Below are 19,584 nucleotides of genomic sequence, written 5' to 3' on the forward strand. Positions count from 1 at the left end.
TTCGTCCTGCGGAATTTAAACCAAAGGGCAAATACTAGGTCGAGAATTTTCAAAAATACATACTTAGGTCCATTTGCTGTGCGTGCAGCAGATGGGAGTATCAGACCCTAAACTAACTAAACCCACCCATGTCCCTATTTAACCCCTTCGTAGTCCAGGGTCACGGGAAGCCCTTTAGAACAATAATACAAGGATCTAGGTATGTCTATGAAGACGTGGTCTTAGCAGCACGAGCAGTACGTGATGTTAGTCTAAGACCATCATAGTCTAGCTTCCGCTAGACTTTTCTCCCACGTCCCGCAGGAATTACTACTTACTTGTATAAAAAGTAGCCTCCTACCTAGCCTTCTTCTACAACTAGCCCACCTAACAGTGAAAGAATTTTTCAAATCCGTCCAATACGACGCGCGTGTCTACGTTACGCAAGCGGTGTGGCCTGTCTCATACATTTCCATACATTACAACTCATGGTTACGCATACGCATCCGGTCTGCTCGAGCCTTAACCAGTTCGCTGTCCTTGATCTAGCCACTGACCGCCTAAATTGGACACACCAGTAATACGTATTTACAGTAGTAGCACAGTAGTACCGAATTCACAACACAAGTGGTTGCCTCCATTCGATACGCGAACTAAAAGTAATCTTTAAATAAGATAAAATCGTTTTGGAAATAGGTACAACTATATAATTACATCAGTCCGAGTTAGATTCTTATTAAGTAATCAGTTGATATAGGCTTTATCTTGTGTTTAATCTAGTGATAACTCAGTATTTGACGTATAAAATACTCAGATGGCTGTTCTATTATTCACAATATTGTTAGTGTCTGCAGTACTATGATTTTCAACTACAGTCAAAAGTGCTAGTTGGTAAGATATTAATGTTGTAATAATTTGAACAGCTGAGAACGTGGTTGTTTATTTTGTGATCAGTTTTATTTTGTGATCATTGTGTTGCAATTGTATTAGGTGAGTTATTTTGTTAATGAATTATTTAAATCATTAGTGGTATTCACGTCTTTTTCGGTAGTCAAACTTATTAATCAGTAATTGATAAATGTATTTACGTTACGTCAATGTTTAATTAACAATGGAAAACCAGATGGTTTTTCTATATTATTGCTACAAAAGAAACAAGAGGTTTTTCGTGAAATTAATTGATTTCAATTACAGGATTTATTTAGTTTATTTTCCTTAAATAAACGTGTACATATGTAATCATGACATTGTATTTCTATTTTTAAATGTCCGGTAAACACATAAGAATAGCAAAGATAATTATTGATCGAGTCATGTTTTAATAGTGATATAGGTATTTTGTATTTATATTATTCACTATTGTGATGTATAAGTAGGTAATACATAATTATTTTTTTGATGAAACTGAGAACATGTCATTTCATTTCATGTATTTTAATATTTGAGTTGAAAATTGAACGAGGAAATACATAGCAAGCAGTTGTTATAAGAAAACTGGCGTTATGTTTTCGGTGTACTCGGGGCTAAGCCTAAATATATCAGTTTAATAGGTGGACTTATTTTTGAGTGATACTAAAATTTCACACGATACCAGTAATTAAATAAAAATATATAAACAACAACTTTCCATTTTTCCAGAATATGGAGAAGATGAAAATATGCTGGGTGCTGTTCAGCATCATGCTGGCCATAGGTGACGCATCAAAGATCCTGGTGGTATACCCGTTTCCATCGAGGAGTCATGCCAATTTAGGAGATGGAATTGTGAGAAATATGCTCAAAGCTGGTCATGAGGTAAATGGTTCTTCTTAAAAAACCAGGAAACATTAGTAACTCCAAAACGCAAAGAAGGAAGTTTAAAATAAAATATCGCTGTTTGTTTGTTTATCTTTTACACAAAAACGACTGCATAGATTTATATAGATCAAAATTGACAGTTATATGCTAATGCATACATCAGAATAAAAAGGCTACTTTTGAGTAGGACGCCGGAAGCAGTTCAATTTTGAACGTTAAATTAGTTTGATAACCGAACATTTAGGTATTAGGTTCATATTTATATGTTTATTCAGATTATATACTAATCGCTTCCGATAACAAAATATCAGATATGAAATACCATAGCAAATTAGCTTAGTATTAGTATTACATTGACCTATTTTATTGGGATATCAACACATAAACCTTGTTTAGAACTTCCTGGTTGTACAAAAATCCATGGTGACTCAGAACAAGATAAAATAATCGAATTATCATAAACACCATGTTCTAATGATATCAGTACACCTAGTATTTACTTTTCATAAGAGCCTGCAAATCCTACTCGAAGGATGTCAAGAAACTTGGCAGTAATTTGTAGCGTCTATATCAGAATAACATAGATACATTTTATCTATGCGCGGGAAAAGTTTTAAAAATATGTATTCAAGAAGTGTCTCATTTTTCTTCCAGGTAACATACATCACACCATTTGAGTACAAGAATGCTCCCCCGACTCTTCGTCAGATCGATGTCAGCAATCTCATAGACCTCATGCCGAGTAAGTTTTCATTGTCCTTTTGACTTGAATTTCATCTGTGACCACAAATAAGACTGACTGAAAATGGCGTTCAGACCGATTCCCGACCACTGTTCTCTTGAACAGGAGCAGCCAGCTACGTAGGACATATACATATAATAGTCCACCAGCATTTGCACACAGGTGGACTTTATATTCCTTCTCTCTCAAAGCCCGATGGAACGGAAACTTCATAGTGTGAGGACGGTCTAGAGTAGGAACGTAATTCGTAGAATATAGATGAAGATTGATAGATGATTGAATAAAAGTGAATAAAGATCTAATTTTATTGTGAACGGAGAGGAATATGTTGTCGTGCTTTAGGATTTATATGACGAGAACGAGAACTGAGTTCACACGGAGAAGTCAAATTCGAAGCTTGATCTGATTTTGCAGGAGACCATCACTAGGAGTCAGTGTATTCAGTTTGACGATCTAGCAATTGCTATTTCTAGACCGTATCCAGCTAAAATATGATTGGGCTTAGAAATTGATGTCTTGAATGAACGTGTCGTTTGGCCTAAGAATTTGACAAATTATTGTTTTTATGCTATTTCAGAGGACTTGCTGACGATTAAAAAATTAATGGACGGAAACAACATCAGTTTAAACATAGCCTTCATGACTTATATGGTAACTGAGATATTTAAGGGTACGATTCTAAACGAAAACGTGCAGAAGATTTTGAACGACCCCAATGAAAAGTTTGACTTGGTCATAGCTGAGTGGATGATGAGTGAAATCCCTGCTGGGTAAGTCAAAAAAGGCAATTCCTGTCGATTCAAGTTCTAAATATATCCACTGAGAACTTTTAGGAATTAAATGTAATCTCAGAGAGTAAATGTCGATGATATTTAGTTTTGTATTCATTCTTAAAGCAGACTAAAGTAACTTATCCTTAATTTTAGAATTGGTGCAGTTTACGACTGTCCGTTCATTTGGATATCATCGGTGGAAATTCACTGGATACTCCTGCGGTTCATCGATCAGGTGCCGAACCCTGCGTTCACGGTGGACATCATGACCACATACACGCCACCACTGAACTTCATACAGAGAGCTATAGAACTGTGGAACCAAGTGAAACTTACAGTCTTGAATTACGTGTAAGTACATTTGCTATCAATTTTACGAGTTTCGTTGGCGTTGTCTCAAGCATCTAATTAAAGAGGTTTGGAGAAGAAAATGACTGTGTAGAAACCCTATTAATTTATAATTTTCCATATTAATTTATAGTTTTCCAGCCATCCTACTGATACTACTCGATGCGGCCTTAATTTTTTCCCTTTTCATGTTGTCTGTTTAATGAGAAATGGCTGTAGAATAACGAAATGTGTGTCTAATTTCAGAATATTAGACAGAATTCAAGACAATGTATACTCAACTCACATAGCTCCACTTGTTGAAAAGCGAGGAAGAAAAGCACCGACACTCGATGAGCTCAGATACAACGTTTCGATGATATTCTCCAACGCCTATGTGGACACTTCTAGCGCTTTATCTTTGCCACAGAGCCACAAGTATATTGGTGGTTACCATATTGACGAAAAAGTGAAACCTTTGCCCGAGGTATGAACTCTCTTTATTGAAGTAGTTATTTTTCCCAGATTATTTATTATTATTGACGAAAATAACTAAGAATAGAAACAATGTATGAGCTGCTTCTAAGTTTTTTCCGAAATCAATTTTAATAAATTATGAGTCCACTATACCCATAACTTGACGAGAACCTTACCTACTTGTCAATTTTTCATATTGTAAGTTCATACAAATGAAAATATTTTTTAGGACTTGCAAAAATTGATGGACGGAGCTAAGAATGGGGTGATCTACTTCAGCATGGGTTCAAACTTGAAGAGTGCAGACATGCCAGACGAGCTCAAGGCTAGTCTGGTGGAAATGTTTGGAAGCCTCCCATACACTGTGCTGTGGAAGTTTGAAGAGGTCTTGCCGAACCTGCCTTCAAATATTCACATCCTTAAATGGGCACCACAACAATCTATTCTTGGTGCGTTTGTAAACATTTTTTTTGAGTACTTTAAGTGTTTCGTGTTCTAGTTTTTTGAAGGTTCAATCTATCGACAACATATTCAGATTATGTCTGGCCTTGGGGTCTATAATTTAAGATGATAATACCTCTGTATTCTAATTCAGCTAATGTTGGTTGACTCATTAAACTTTTTTCTTTTCAGCTCACCCGAACCTTCGCGTGTTCATTACTCATGGTGGTCTCTTATCAACGACTGAGACTGTCCATTTTGGAGTACCGATCATTGGTATACCGGTCTTTGCAGACCAGTTCATCAATGTCCATAGAGCAGAAATAAGAGGCTTTGCGAAAAGGGTGGATCTGTCGTACACAATGGCTGGAGAGCTTAAAAAAGCTATACTTGAAGTTGTTACTGACAAAAGGTTGGTTCTTAAAGAGGGCGTTAATCAAACATGTTATAATTAAGAACTGTTCAGGCTGATATACTTTGTAATGAATAGGTATGGTTCACATAGAGAGAACCTGTCGTTTTGGGTCATGAGAGTATTTAGCTAAGTTCCTCATGAAAGGCTGGATTTTAAGCGTTATTGTTATTTTTTTACCTATCCTCAATTCTGTGGATCTTATTATAAAGTGTAGGTGCTTGAAAGTTAACGAAAACAGCCCATCACCTAATTATTTAATTTATAATTTCAGGTACGCCGAAAGGGCGAAGGAGTTGTCCGTCATCCATCACGATCGTCCTGTAAAACCGGGAGATGAGTTGATTCACTGGGTGAATCATGTGATTCGCACGCGAGGCGCCCGCCATCTCCGCTCTCCCGCGCTGGGCGTTCCATTCTACCAGAAAATGTTCTTGGACCTTGCCGTGGTCCTCACAATCGTTTTAACACTTTCATACATTCTGTTAAAACGTGCGTGGAGGTATTTCCGCTCTGGGAAGTCAAAAAGCTCGAAAAAAAATAATTAAGAATTAGTTTGTTATTTATTTTATAATATGTGTAAGAATTTTTAATGTTGTCAGCTGTTAATAAAAAAATATCAGTGAAAACTCTAGTTCTTTTCTTTTGTACCTTAATTCAAACTACTAGACACTTGAACTATTTAAGAAATATATTAATAGAGAATTGTTTAATTACTTGGAAAAATACGAAATACTTTGTGGAGAACAAAACAGGATTCAGACAGCATCGAACCATCAACATGGCTATGTTTGACTTTTCGAATAATATCATTATTATAGTAACAACGATATGACGAAACCCTATATGTGGTTTATTCGACGACATGACTCAGGCGATTGATTATGTCCATTACAATACGTTACTCAATAAATCAGAAATCTAATGGTATTAGAGGTAACGTTCACAATTAGGTCATATTTAGAAAATATAACACAAATTACGGAAGTTAGCCGTATAAATATTGTCGATAGGCAAGAGATAATCAGATCAAGATAACGTATTTTATTCGGTGTACCACAGGGAAGCGTTATGGGACCATTTTTGTGGATGACATGCCCTTATCCCTTGAACAGTCTATAACAATGTTTGCGGATGACAGCACAGTTACTATCCCTTGTAAAAAAAAATAAGTAAATATGAAAATGACATTAACAATTCACTTGAATCAATAATTAAATGGTTCGACAAAAATAACAAATATTATATAGGACGAGGGGCGTTTTGGCACCCTGTCCAACAGTGTTGATTATAGTGCCATTGCGTAGGTCTTGGCAAGGCAATTTTTTTTTACTACGACGACTAGTCCCAGATCCTTGTCCATTTCGTGTGACAACGACGAATAAAATGTGGAAAGTTCATAAATCATCAACATAGCTGTAAAACATTCTTAAATCCAACTGTAACCAATAAAACTGGTAAAGTAACTTGTCGTGTGTTATATTATTAACATCCACCATAATAGCATCCAGCATCTTACCCCTAGTTTCCCTTATGTGCTTACCCTATATATTCCCTTATGTACTGTCCTTATATGTATACTCCCTTATGTTATGTCCTCATATACTCCCTTATATACTCTCCCCATATACTCCCTTATGTACTTTCCCCATAGACTCCCTTATGTACATATCCCATGTACCCCCTTATGTACAGTCCTCATATACTCCCTTATGTACTTACCCCATATATTACCTTATGTACTAACCTCATATGCAGAAACATAATTACGTCCTTGAATATGGCACAAATACAAATCAACAACACCTTGTATGAGGTTAGTACGTACATACTTCCCCATATACTCCATTATGTACTGTCCTCATATGCTCCCTTATGTACTTACCCCATATACTCCCATATATACTTACCCCATATGCTCCCATATGTACTTACCCCATATGCTCCCTTATGTACTTACCCCCTAGACTCCCTTAATTTTTTTTTTACGACTAGTCCCAAATAAACTACTAACTAGTACTAACATAGTTTATAAGTATAATTGTTTCTAACACTATGAGTCATGTTGCTCGAAATAAATGTTTAAATAAATAAATCCTTGTCCATTTTGCGTGACATCGACGAATAGACGTATAATTTGCTGGTTTTCTTCATGTTGTACGATCATTTTCTTAAATAACTACTCGAGTAGAGTAATTATAAGTCTTGTTCTGCAGTAATTAAGGGATTTTGAATTATTTGAAATAATTCATAATTCATTACGCTTCGAGCAGAAAGCCTGTGGAATTTTCTTACTGTTGCAAAAAGCCGTTTCAAAGTCTTAAGTAAAATAACTTATTGAGCTCTTCCTTCCATTTCTTTGATATCAGAAAATAACCAATAAAGACACTTCGCACTGTTATGCCTCTTACAATCAAGCTAAGAATGTTTTATCGATAATGGAGTGTGCGTAGACAGTATTTATAGTTAGCGAATTTCGAAAAGTCATCTATTTTTTTAAACAGACCTCGTATGGACGCCTTAACAACGATATGATAAAATTGCAATCATATTTATGTTATTCTGATTATCCAGATACCAGTCTTCAGCGTTTGCTGTCGTTTTATATAGGTATGTTCTTATTTATTTTCATATAATAAGATTATTTAGTGCATGCAAGTGGTGATGTGGGAAGAAGTGCCATAACCATCGATCACCAATTACCAGATGCTGGCAGATGCTTTACCATGTTCTACCTTTATGGGTCCTACGGTGTCGGTCCACACCCCGAGTAAAGAATTGGGTGAAAAATGTGTCATGTTTTTCGTTTTTATGTAGGTATCAATTAATAGTTAATTAAATGAAAGACTTCCATTCAAAGGACAATGCCAGGGTCTGGGCTCATAGTTTGCCCAGCAATGGGAGTAGTTCCAGGGGGTTCCTTAGTGCACTCTGAACACGTAATGCAAATATTTTTGAAATCGCTCCCTGGGGTCCCGAGGAAAACCGGTTCAAATATTCTCCATGAAGAGTCACTTTACAAGGCCTGAGCCATTTGCCCAGTAGTAGGAGTGGTTGGAGTAGGTTCTTTACTCTTAACACGAAATTAAAATATTTTTGAAATCGGTCCCAGGGGTCCCGAGAAAAACCGGTTCAAATGTTCTCCTTAGATAGTCACTTAACAAAGTCTTTGGCATTTGCCCAGTAGTGGGAGTGGTTGGAATAGGTTCTTTAATTCACTCTTACCAAGAAATCAAAATATTTTTGAAATCGGTCCCAGGGGTCCCGAGAAATTAATCTGATAAGACTTTTCTGCCAAATAAGTCTTACTCATATGTATATTGTCAATCTCAATGCTCAGGATCTCGCTGTCAGGATCCAGTACTGGAAAATGTTGGAATGCGTTATTTTTTTTTACTGTGATTTTCAAATAAATTCTAAAAGCGTTGAATTCTAATAAGAACTGACAATGATTTTCTGAAAAAAAAGGCAATGACCACAATATTTTTTTGAATTTACGGTTTAAATCTACAAGGCGCCTGCGCTATGAGCTATCTTCTAGAAACATCTTATCAAGATGAATAAAATAAGCTCGAACATGAGGTAGTTAGTAGATACTGGATGGGCCTCGCTGGAGAAATTGCTGGCGTTACTGCAAACTCCGTTGAAGTCCCCGTTGAAACCCCGTGACCCTCAATGTAGGTGAAAAAGGCAAACTTACCTGGGAAACAGGGAAGTGGACAGGAAGGCAGTCTGCCGACGACGGGACACTCGAGATGCCGGCCGGCCAGCGGGACACTTTCTCTGCACTTGCTTCGTATTGTCTTTTCACGAGTCCGGGTGATCGAGGCACTAACAGACAGCACTTCTAGCGAGGCTTTTATGGGTTTTTCTTATTTTTATCGCGCGACGAGCCGCGGGCGATACCAATTTTTTGACTTTCCCAAAGAGAAGTGAAAAACAAAAGCGAAACCCGTCATGGCAGGAAGAATAAAAAAGATAGAAATGAGGATATGACCATGAAGTCTGAACATTTCCCCCCACTTGAAAGCCACATGGGTTTCACGGATAAGTCGAACGCAACGAAAGCTATGCTCGAAAAATATACGTTAAACTAAAACTTAACTTCTAAGAATGAGCAATACGACATGAAGTACTGAAATCGATATTGCTCAAGTTATATCTAGTAGAATATCTAATTAATTGCCAAAGAGCAGAGCTTGACGACAGGTTGTCGAAGCGTCTTGCCATTAGCAGCTCGGAGAGTAAAAACTCTAACAACATTATCGGCACCTGGGTGCACTTGTTCTATACGGGCCAGTCTCCAGAGCAAAGGTGGAAGATTTGGTTCGTTGACAATGAATAAATCATTAACTTTTAAATTAGGCGTGGTTTGGAACCATTTGTTCTTTTGTTGAAGTGTGTGAAGATAATCACGTTGCCAAGCTCGCCAAAAGGCGATTTGATGACAAGCTAAGCCATCGTATACTATAGTAGATTTATTTCTATAAAGTTCATTAACGAACTCTTTGAGACATTTATTCGCGCCTACGAAATTTATACGACAATCGGTTAGAACATAATAACACATATCGCGACGAGGAACAAATCCGATTATCCAGAATTTACATTGTATCAACGATCGCGATGTTCTAGGACCGCAGTGAAGATATTTTAAATTAAAATGTTCAAGTATCATTCGACATAGTGGACTTAACTTAGGTAAAAGAAGAGGGTGAAACGAAGATATGAGTAAGTTAACCTCATCAGTGCGTCTCCCCACTCGCAACAAATCTTCCTCATCTATAAACGGTGAAAAGTTTTGAATAGATTTGGAACATTGTTGCTTATTGTACACTTGATTGAATTCTGTTGTCATGTATTGACTTCGAGTATCCTTCACCAGAGTTCTCAATGACTTATTAAGTTCAGCGCTAGAACGAGGAGAAGTGTCCCAATTTTGTTTGGGACGTTTAAAATTAGAAATAATGCGAAAACACCAGGCTAAAGTTCCTTGATGTTTCATAAAATTGGAATGTCTAGAAATTAAAGTTGTATTTACATCTTGAACTTGACGAGAGTGTAAATTTTCTGTGATAACGATTTCACGATTAGCTGCATGCATTTTTAGTAAATGGGGATCAGTATTAGTCCAAGAGAGAGTAGTGCTACTATCAGAACAAGCACGAATAGTTTGAATAGGAATTTTATCCTTTAACAGATTATACATGTGAGATAGCACACGCGCTAGAAGCACCGCAGCGCTTAGCTCGAGCCTATTTACTGTAGACAGCTTTAAAGGAGCCACTCTAGACTTTCCTATCAATAGATGCATTACAGTAGAATTCGTACATGTAACAGCGCATAAATAAACGCAGCATCCATATCCTTTTGACGAACCGTCGCAAAATCCTACTAAGTAGATATCAATAAGATCAGGAGGTATGACTAGCCGCGGTAAGATTATACTTTTCAAACTTAATAAATTCGCGGCAGGCGAATGCCATTGTTTGGCTAAATATTGAGAAATAGCATCATCCCAAGATAAATAAGGCAAACTCGTTACTTCATAAGCAACTATGTTGAGCTCATATTCTACGAGAGCTTCGGTAGGACTGTCTCGCCATAAAATATGTTGATAGCACCTTTCTTCAGGCCTTATCAGAATCTGTCTGTGCATTTTACAAGCAGGAGAAAACTCAGCAGTAAACACGATTTTATAAAGGCGAAACTTAGTAACTAAATCGACTATATCGATTTAAAGTTTAGGTCCTACATGAACAATATTATTCAACGAGTAATTATTTGTAGTTCGACTACTGGCGTCGAAGACTACACGCAGTCGTGTCGTAGTACTTTCTAGACGCACGACGCAGTGATGCGGAATAAGGTACGGACCAGTAGACAAAGTATCAATAGGCTGCATATGTCCCAAGTCTTTGTATTGCTCCATGGAATCCTGATATTCCGTTTTTAACTCAGGTTGAGTACATAAACGTTTCTCTAGGTTGAGAAATCGATTTAAAGTGAGGCGATAAGAATCACAACGGGAAGGGGCATCATCCTTTAACATCAAAGGAACTACACACCTATACTCCGGAGTACGATATGTACCGGATTTATATATTTGTCCACAAACTTCGTGAACTTCGTCTTCAGGGCCGGAAATTCTACGTTTCGGCGGCTCCTCAGACTCCCAGAACCGTTGAACGGTATCGTCGAGCGCACTGGATGACGCGACGAGTGACGTAACGGATTGATCTGGTGTACGAGTTGACGTGTTATGAAGAAACTGACCTGTTATCACCCAGCCGAATACACTCGATAACGCGCAAGGTAACCCGGGACCGGGAGTGTAACGAGAGCCAGTATATATCTGGTCAAAACACTCAACTCCTAATAAAAGATCGATCGGACCCGATTTATAAAAATCGCAGTCGGCGAGATCTAAGTGTGCGAAATGATCCTTGACATACATCGGCAGCGATGACGAAGGCATCATTCCCGCAATCTTTGGTAAAACTACCAAAGAGATGTCAAACTGTGGTGACTCACTCAACCGAGGTATTATCGAACCAACAGTGTGACCCTTGATATTAACGAAATTTTGACCAAGCCCAGACACGGTTAAGTTGCATTTTCTAATCCGCAAACCTAATCTGCGTGCGCACTCATTTGTGATCAACGAATCCATCGACCCGCTGTCGATGAGCGCACGAGCATACTGCATGGAACCATCTGAGTGACGCAAGCGCACTACAGCAGTACCTAAGATCTTTGTACTCTTGAACGGTTCAGCTGTTGTAGATGAGCAGGTAAGCGTGGTGCTTGAACCCGCTCTCACAGTCACCTTTGAATCACCCGCCTGTGTTTCTTTACTTTGACGTTCGATATGCAGCAGTGTATTATGTCTCTCGTTACAAATATAGCAAGACAACTTTGATTTGCAGTTAACATTATCGTGACCAGGACGCAAACAGTTAGTACACAGACGCAAATCTTTAACTAATGTTCTGCGTTGATCAACCGACATTGAATGCATCTTTCCGCAACGGTACACAGAATGACTTTCATTGCAACAAACGCATATTATCTGGTCTGACTTGGTATTATTTGAGGTAGGTTGCTTAATATTTAAAGAAATTAATGACGTTCGATTCGGACGATCATGATTTTCGACCTTATTAATCCGAACGTTAGATTTATTAAAATTAGAAGAGCAAGCTAACGCGGGTGGCTGACTTACTTCCAGAACTTTTATATAATTTTGTAGATAAGCCAGAAAGTTATTGAACGTAGGAAGTTCGTCCTTATTCTCTAACTCGAACCTTCGCCTAGTGTCAAAGTCAAGAGGTCGAGACGCAATGTAAAATAAAATAAATTCACTTAAATCGTTAATATTTAGAGCACGAAGAGCATTGACACTTTCATACAGTGTATTGGTTAACTCGGATAGATTCGATAACGATGGTTTTTGAATTGGGGATAATTTAAATAATTTCTCTAAATAAGTTGTCGCGAGAATGCGCTTGCTGTCGAACCTATCGATGAGCGCGTTATATACTACAGCGTAATTCGCTGATGTAATAGGAACGCCTTTCGTGAGCGACAACGCACTGCCGGACAAACATGGAATTAGATAATGAAATTTTTCTATATCGGATAACGAGGCGTTATTATGCACTAATGGCTCGTAACTATCTTTAAACGTCTGCCAGTTTTCAATCTGGCCATCGAATTTTGGAATTTTCAACTTAGGCAGCTTTACAGCAGCAATCGATGATTGTGTACCAGATGCTACTGCCAGTGGCGCACACGAACTAGAGTCTAGCGAATCGGCAAACTCAACGGCCGCGTAATATAACTCGTCAAACGACACCAAAACGAGATTATCAATTACGAACTTCGGATTAATTTTTAATTGTATTTTATCAATTTCTTTACAGACTTCAACATAAGTATCGCGAATTTTTTCTATTGACTTATATCTGGCCTTGAAAGTAGATATTTTTGCTTTACTTTCTTGGCAACTTTTAACTAAGTCGTAAATAATTTGCATGTTCTTGAACGCATACTCGCGTTCTTTAATCAAAGATTTCAATTCTACTTCCATCTTGCTCAGAGACTACTGAATGAAGAAAGAAAAAGTTAACTGATTGGTTTATAGTTAAAATAAAATCCTTCGAGCACAACTGTCACTACGAACTACTTATAAGAGATCAACGGCGAATGCAGCAACAATACTCTTAGGTATAAGAAGTTTTGCGAGTGGAACAGATCGAAAACTCGATAGGAAATATTATTTTGAGAAAATATTACTAAGAAATATTAGTATTTACGAGATTTTGTGAGGAAATTCGTTCCTCACAGGAGGCACCAAAAGAAGAATGGATGGGCCTCGCTGGAGAAATTGCTGGCGTTACTGCAAACTCCGTTGAAGTCCCCGTTGAAACCCCGTGACCCTCAATGTAGGTGAAAAAGGCAAACTTACCTGGGAAACAGGGAAGTGGACAGGAAGGCAGTCTGCCGACGACGGGACACTCGAGATGCCGGCCGGCCAGCGGGACACTTTCTCTGCACTTGCTTCGTATTGTCTTTTCACGAGTCCGGGTGATCGAGGCACTAACAGACAGCACTTCTAGCGAGGCTTTTATGGGTTTTTCTTATTTTTATCGCGCGACGAGCCGCGGGCGATACCAATTTTTTGACTTTCCCAAAGAGAAGTGAAAAACAAAAGCGAAACCCGTCATGGCAGGAAGAATAAAAAAGATAGAAATGAGGATATGACCATGAAGTCTGAACAGATACCGTTGAGGAGTTCCCTCGTTTCTCTGTCGTCTCCATTGTCAGGTCAGATCTTAACCTTTACAGTTTTGTGGTGTCTGACACATATACCCGAATGACAAGGTTTTACTCGATATGTGTCTACAATTTTCGAGAGTCGCACCCGATTTTTTTAGAGATTCCATCACCAGACCCTGGGCCGGATGACAAAGGTGGTTCCTTTGTCATCCGGCCCAGGGTCTGGAAGGAGAAGAGTTGAGGAAGTAAGCCCTTTCAAACAATAAAATAATTGTTGAAATCGGTTGGTAAACAACGGAGTTATGCACGTTCAAACGTAAAAAGAATACAAATGAATTAAGAACCTCCTCCATTTTTGGAAGTCGGTTAAAAAAAAGTTGTCGTGTACAATACCTCGTATTTGTCAATAAATAATATAATTAATTTCATTTAAGGTAATAAAAGTGGAATAGTTAAGAGTTCGTAAGCTTATTTTATGTTATATTGAATAAGAGTCAAACCAGTTTTTCTCAGGACTCCCGGGATAGATTTCGAAATGCTTTGGTCTGGGACCTAATATAAGCCTATGGAACATAATACACTATGCAGTTACTGTGGGCAACACTTGAGCCCAACTTCCATGTAAAGAATAGCATTGTCCTTTCAATGTATGGATGTTACTCTTTCATCATCACAACTCCTTACTTATGAGATGAGAATTAGACCCCAGACGTGAGTGAAACCGCGGGCGGTAGTTTTTAGTAAGTTATCTGAAGATAGGCCTTATATGCAGTTTAATCTACTGATTACAGATTAAGACATAGTATATAATTCATATCTACGATGGTTACTATATCATTCACAATATTTGTTTTCTGCGCGTGAGTACCTATGCTGATATTTTACAACAATTAAATGAGATTGATAAGAAAATATACGAATATAAGTTTGTGCCTAAGTGCTGCATAATATTTTAGGAGCTGTTAACGTGAGTGTATTTTGTGATCAATTTTATTTTATGACCATCGTGTAGTTTTTGATTTGAAATTATATTCGGTGAGATGTTTCTTGAATTTGTTTAATGTTTGTTCGGGGGCATTAATGTAAAATTGCATTGCCTTGTTATCAAACTTTGTAACTTTAATTAAAGTAAACCACATCTTTTAAAAGCACGTTAATGAAGACTTAGATCTATATACTATTATGTTGCACTTACATGCAACTCCTGTTAGAAGGGATTCCTAATTGTCAGGGCTATCATTTGGCACAAGTTTCATGATTGGCTAGGAATGCCCATTCTAACTCAAGTAATTCTTTTAAATATCTTTTAATTGAAATATTCTCTTTATTTATTGATTTCATACTTATCTAAATTGTTCAACCACTTTTCATTATAGACCATGGACGAAAATATGCTGGTTGCTGTTCAGCATCATGCTGGCAATAGGTGATGCTTCAAAGATCCTGGTGGTGTACCCGCTTCCGTCCAGGAGTCATGCCAATCTAGGAGATGGAATTGTCAGGAATATGCTGAAAGCTGGTCATGAGGTAAATTATTATTTAGGGTAGTTTAATGTGTTAGGCCCTTATAAACCCCATGATTGCTTTTCGAGTAGATGTGTGCCACACACCACCTATTAGGATCATTAGAGCAAAAATTTATACCTCTAGACCCAGCAGCCAGTTATTTTATAATACATTTACGTTCGTATTATAAAATAAAATGGAAAATTTTCGAAATCAGCACTAGATTTTTTTTCATTTTAATACTATAAAATAACAATACGAAATTATGATACAATGACTATTGACTAATCACTCAAGATAGCAAAATATCAGACAGATAGTGTAATTATTATATTGTGATAAGCCACTCTGGTTGGTTATCATACTTGCATTAACCTTTTGCTTAGTATTGAAGTTGAATATTGTTTCTTTGTTGTCTTCCAGGTAACATACATCACACCATATGAGTACAAGAATGCTCCCCCGACTCTTCGTCAGATTGATGTCAGTAGTCTCTTGGACCTCTTGCCGAGTAAGTCTTCATTTCCAGTTTATCTCTAAGTTAAAAGTCAATTAAAGCTTTAGGCTTGAATAGCAACAAAGTCTAAGTCTTAGCAAAACAAAACTAAAGCATAAAACATTTCAAGGCAAACTCAATACCCTTATAAATTTATTGAAGATAAATGGACCTAATATGTGTCCGAGACCTCCCTAATACTTAGGAATAGAACCAACTGAGTCTAACAAACAATAAATTTATTCTATTCTAGAGGACTTGATGACGTTAAAATCATTGATGGAAGGAAACAATATGAGTTTAAATGCATTGTTCATGTCTTATATGATGACTGAGATGTCTAAGGCAATGATTCAAAACGAGAACGTGCAGAAGATATTGAGTGACCCCAACGAAAAGTTTGACTTGGTCATAGCTGAATTGGAATTTTAAGTACCTTCCTCGCAAATGGGCCGCATAGTGATTACCAATACGCATGTCTAGCACGGTGAGTATGGTCAGTTAGGAGTGGACTTCATCCAACACTCGACCTTTTTGATGTTGAAGCATTGTTGAAGACAATATTGTCAATTTACTGTCGATTTCAGTTTGAAATATGGTAATCGTTTTATCTGAAACAATCGACTTATTAATCGTTAATTACAGATTTGCTGCAGTTTACGACTGTCCATTGATTTGGATATCATCTGTGGAAATTCACTGGATGCTTCTGCAGTACATCGATCAGCCGTCAAACCCTGCGTTCACAGTTGACATCATGTCTCCATACACTCCTCCATTAAACTTTATTCAGAGAGCTTCGGAACTGTGGACCCAAATAAAACATATGGTTCTTAATTACTTGTACGTAAGCAAATATTTTTTCGTCGAAACTGAGTATTCGATTTTAAACTATATCCCTCTAATTAACCGTTACTGTTTAAAATAACTAATTCTGTTTCTACTTGCAGAATTTTGGACAGAATTCAAGACTATGTGTACTCATCTTACCTAGCTCCATTTGTTGAACAGCGAGGAAGGAAAGCACCAACACTCCATGAGCTCAGATACAACATTTCAATGATATTCTCCAACGCCTATGTGGACACTTCTAGCGCTTTATCTTTGCCACAGAACCACAAGTATATTGGTGGTTACCATATTGACGAAAAAGTGAAACCTTTGCCAGAGGTAAGTCATGAAAAATTATTATTACTGAGAATAGAAACAATTTACGGGCTACTTTCAAGATTTTCAGGAAATCTATCATAATAAATTACAAGCGAGATTACCTGGCTCAGTATTAAATTATTTTCATTCACCACTTCTAACATACAAATGAAAATATTGTTTCAGGACCTGCAGAAATTGATGGACGGAGCTAAGAATGGAGTGATCTACTTCAGCATGGGCTCAAACTTGAAGAGTGCAGACATGCCAGACGAGCTCAAGGCTAGCCTGGTGAAGATGTTTGGAAGCCTCAAGTACACAGTGCTGTGGAAATTTGAGGAGGTCTTGCCAAACCTGCCTTCAAATCTTCACATTATTAAATGGGCACCACAACAGTCTATTCTTGGTAAACAACTTATATTTTTGAAACACCTCAGTTGTCAGGATTTCATTTTGTTCGCCGTTTCCATCTATCGTATTCAAATTATGTAGACACTTTAAATACCCATTAATTATCACTTTAATTGAGTTATGATCATGGGAGAGTATACTGACCCCTTCAATTGGTTCACTCAATAAACCTCTTCGTTTTTCGTTTTCGTACCTTTTCGTTTTCGTTTCAGCTCACCCTAACCTTCGCGTTTTCATAACTCACGGTGGTCTCCTATCAACGACTGAGGCTGTCCACTTCGGAGTACCCATCATTGGTATACCGGTCTTCGGCGACCAGTTCGTGTTCGCGATTTATCGTACACAATGACTGAAGAGCTTAAGAAAACTATACTTGAAGTTGTCGATGACAAAAGGTTAGTACTTAACGAGGCTTTAATCATAGGTGCTATGCGACTTGTGAGGCATAAATGGCATGATATTTGTTTCAAAACCTCCTGGTTGTGGTTCATGAGAGCTAAAATAAAGCATTTATCCAGCTACATAATATTTTTTTAATTAATAATTTCAGGTACGCCGAGAAAGCGAAGGAGTTGGCCGTCATTCATCACGATCGTCCCGTGAAGCCGGGAGACGAGTTAATTCATTGGGTCAACCATGTCCTGCGTACGCGCGGCGCCCCTCACCTCCGCTCCCCTGCGCTGGGCGTTCCGTTCTACCAGAAAATGTTTTTGGACCTTGCGGTGGTCCTCACAATCATTTTAACACTTTCATATGTTTTGTTAAAGCGTGTGTGGAGGTATTACCGCTCTGGGAAGTCAAAAAGCTCGAAGAAGAATAATTAGGAATTAGTTTGTTATTTATTTTTTACCATATTATATAAGAATGTTTTATGTTATCAGGTGTTAATAAAAAATATCAATGAAAATTTTACTTATTTTCTGCAGGATCTTCAAAACTGTGACATATTTGGTTACTTATTTAGTTAGTATCGAAGGCATAATTGAACATGGCGCAGTCGGAAACAAACGACGTTTACATTGGTGCTAAGCCAGTGACTATATTAGCAGATAAAACAACGACGAGTATGACGCTTACCCAACCACCATCAGTATCGTTCGAAGGGGACCTGGCTTTTGGCTCGCTGAAAATTTCGATAGTTGGTTGCGACAAGTTGAAATATACATGGCCTCAAAAAAACGACTGAAACAATAGAACATTTGTTCGGATAAGAAGGCCAAGATTTTGCTAAACCCGAATTGTAAAGAAGATAATAAGTTATTGGTTTCTAAATTATTGTCCCATCCAGCCGCACTATCATCTTTCAGTGCGGACACGATTTGCTCTATTTCGATTTCATCCGTATCCAAAAGTTGCAACTACATCTCTTAAGAGAAATGTGATAACGTGTGACAGACTGATAATGATTGTCTTAGAAGTCCTATGTTATGTTAAAGAAATAGTTATTTAGATACATTATTAGGCGACGATAGGGCGGATGAGTTAGTGAACAGTAAACTTGATACGGGTTCCCGTAGCTTTGATCTGTGAGTTATGTAAGTTTTTAATGTTTCCAAATCTGTCCTGCTTTCTTCAATTCGTTTTTATCGTTCCTCGATTTTAACTATGAGTGATTGTTTAGCGTAATCACGCCTCTATAATTTAGATTCTGGTTAGTCGTACCTTTGCTTAGTACTTTTTACCCGCATATATTTTACAGCAGGCATATTCTTTATTTTCCCATGCATCGGAGAGCACGTAAATGTCGGTCCTGCCCCTGATCTCTCCCCGGTTACCGTCCCATCGGGCTATGAGAGTGAAGGAATAGTGAGCAAATGCTTGTGCACTATAATATGTCCTGCGCGGTTGGCTACTCTCCTTACATGAGAACAGCCGCCGTAGCCGATAATCGGCTAGGAGGACATCATCATCATCGTTACAGCAGGAGAGATCATTTCGTGATTTCCGATCTATTGATCAAAATGCTGCTTAAAATATAAGCACCTGACGTAATCTTAACCTTTCTGGCTATGATGGCTTTGGAAAGTTCAAACAATTCTTAAAGGTTATATTCGTTCGGGTACAGGTACTATTCGTAACAACTTGAAATTAAACGACTGGATAAATTTTGATGACATTCCTTATGAAAAAAGCCTGATTTAACTCAAGGATACTGGAACCTTTTATAAGTACCAAAATTATAACGAAAATCCATATATACCGAATCAACGCGAACAGTCTCGTGAACGAAAGCTAGTAGGCACGGATTATCATGCTAAGGTTATTTTGCGAATAAGATTAGATAAATATTGCA

General features: G+C 37.7%; 1 protein-coding gene and 1 pseudogene across 2 annotated transcripts; both read left to right on the forward strand.

The window, feature by feature from the left end:
- The first annotated feature begins 729 nt into the window (after window positions 1-729).
- LOC124640889 (UDP-glucosyltransferase 2-like) lies at window positions 730-5,577 on the forward strand. Of its 2 annotated transcripts, none has more exons than XM_047178847.1 (9): window positions 730-870; window positions 1,618-1,773; window positions 2,431-2,518; window positions 3,096-3,288; window positions 3,445-3,642; window positions 3,886-4,105; window positions 4,325-4,544; window positions 4,729-4,948; window positions 5,223-5,577. In XM_047178847.1, the coding sequence occupies exons 2-9, from the start codon at window positions 1,621-1,623 to the stop codon at window positions 5,494-5,496; spliced, it is 1,566 nt and encodes a 521-aa protein (XP_047034803.1). In that variant the 5' UTR covers window positions 730-870; window positions 1,618-1,620; the 3' UTR covers window positions 5,497-5,577. The 2 variants fall into 2 exon arrangements, with proteins under 2 accessions (XP_047034803.1, XP_047034802.1); XM_047178846.1 differs by having other exon boundaries at window positions 792-969.
- An 8,948-nt stretch (window positions 5,578-14,525) lies between these two features.
- LOC124640956 lies at window positions 14,526-18,198 on the forward strand (annotated as a pseudogene).
- Window positions 18,199-19,584: the final 1,386 nt, after the last annotated feature.

This window comes from Helicoverpa zea, chromosome 21 (assembly GCF_022581195.2).
Source record: "Helicoverpa zea isolate HzStark_Cry1AcR chromosome 21, ilHelZeax1.1, whole genome shotgun sequence".
NCBI classification, from domain to species: Eukaryota; Metazoa; Arthropoda; class Insecta; order Lepidoptera; family Noctuidae; genus Helicoverpa; species Helicoverpa zea.

Bases quoted from the DNA above. Each gene is read 5' to 3' on its own strand.
- LOC124640889 (XM_047178847.1), top strand. From the start codon at position 1,621: ATGGAGAAGATGAAAATATGCTGGGTGCTGTTCAGCATCATGCTGGCC. The intron at 2,519-3,095 runs GTAAGTTTTCAT...ATGCTATTTCAG, and splicing joins TCTCATAGACCTCATGCCGA to AGGACTTGCTGACGATTAAA. The intron at 4,949-5,222 runs GTTGGTTCTTAA...TTATAATTTCAG, and splicing joins GAAGTTGTTACTGACAAAAG to GTACGCCGAAAGGGCGAAGG.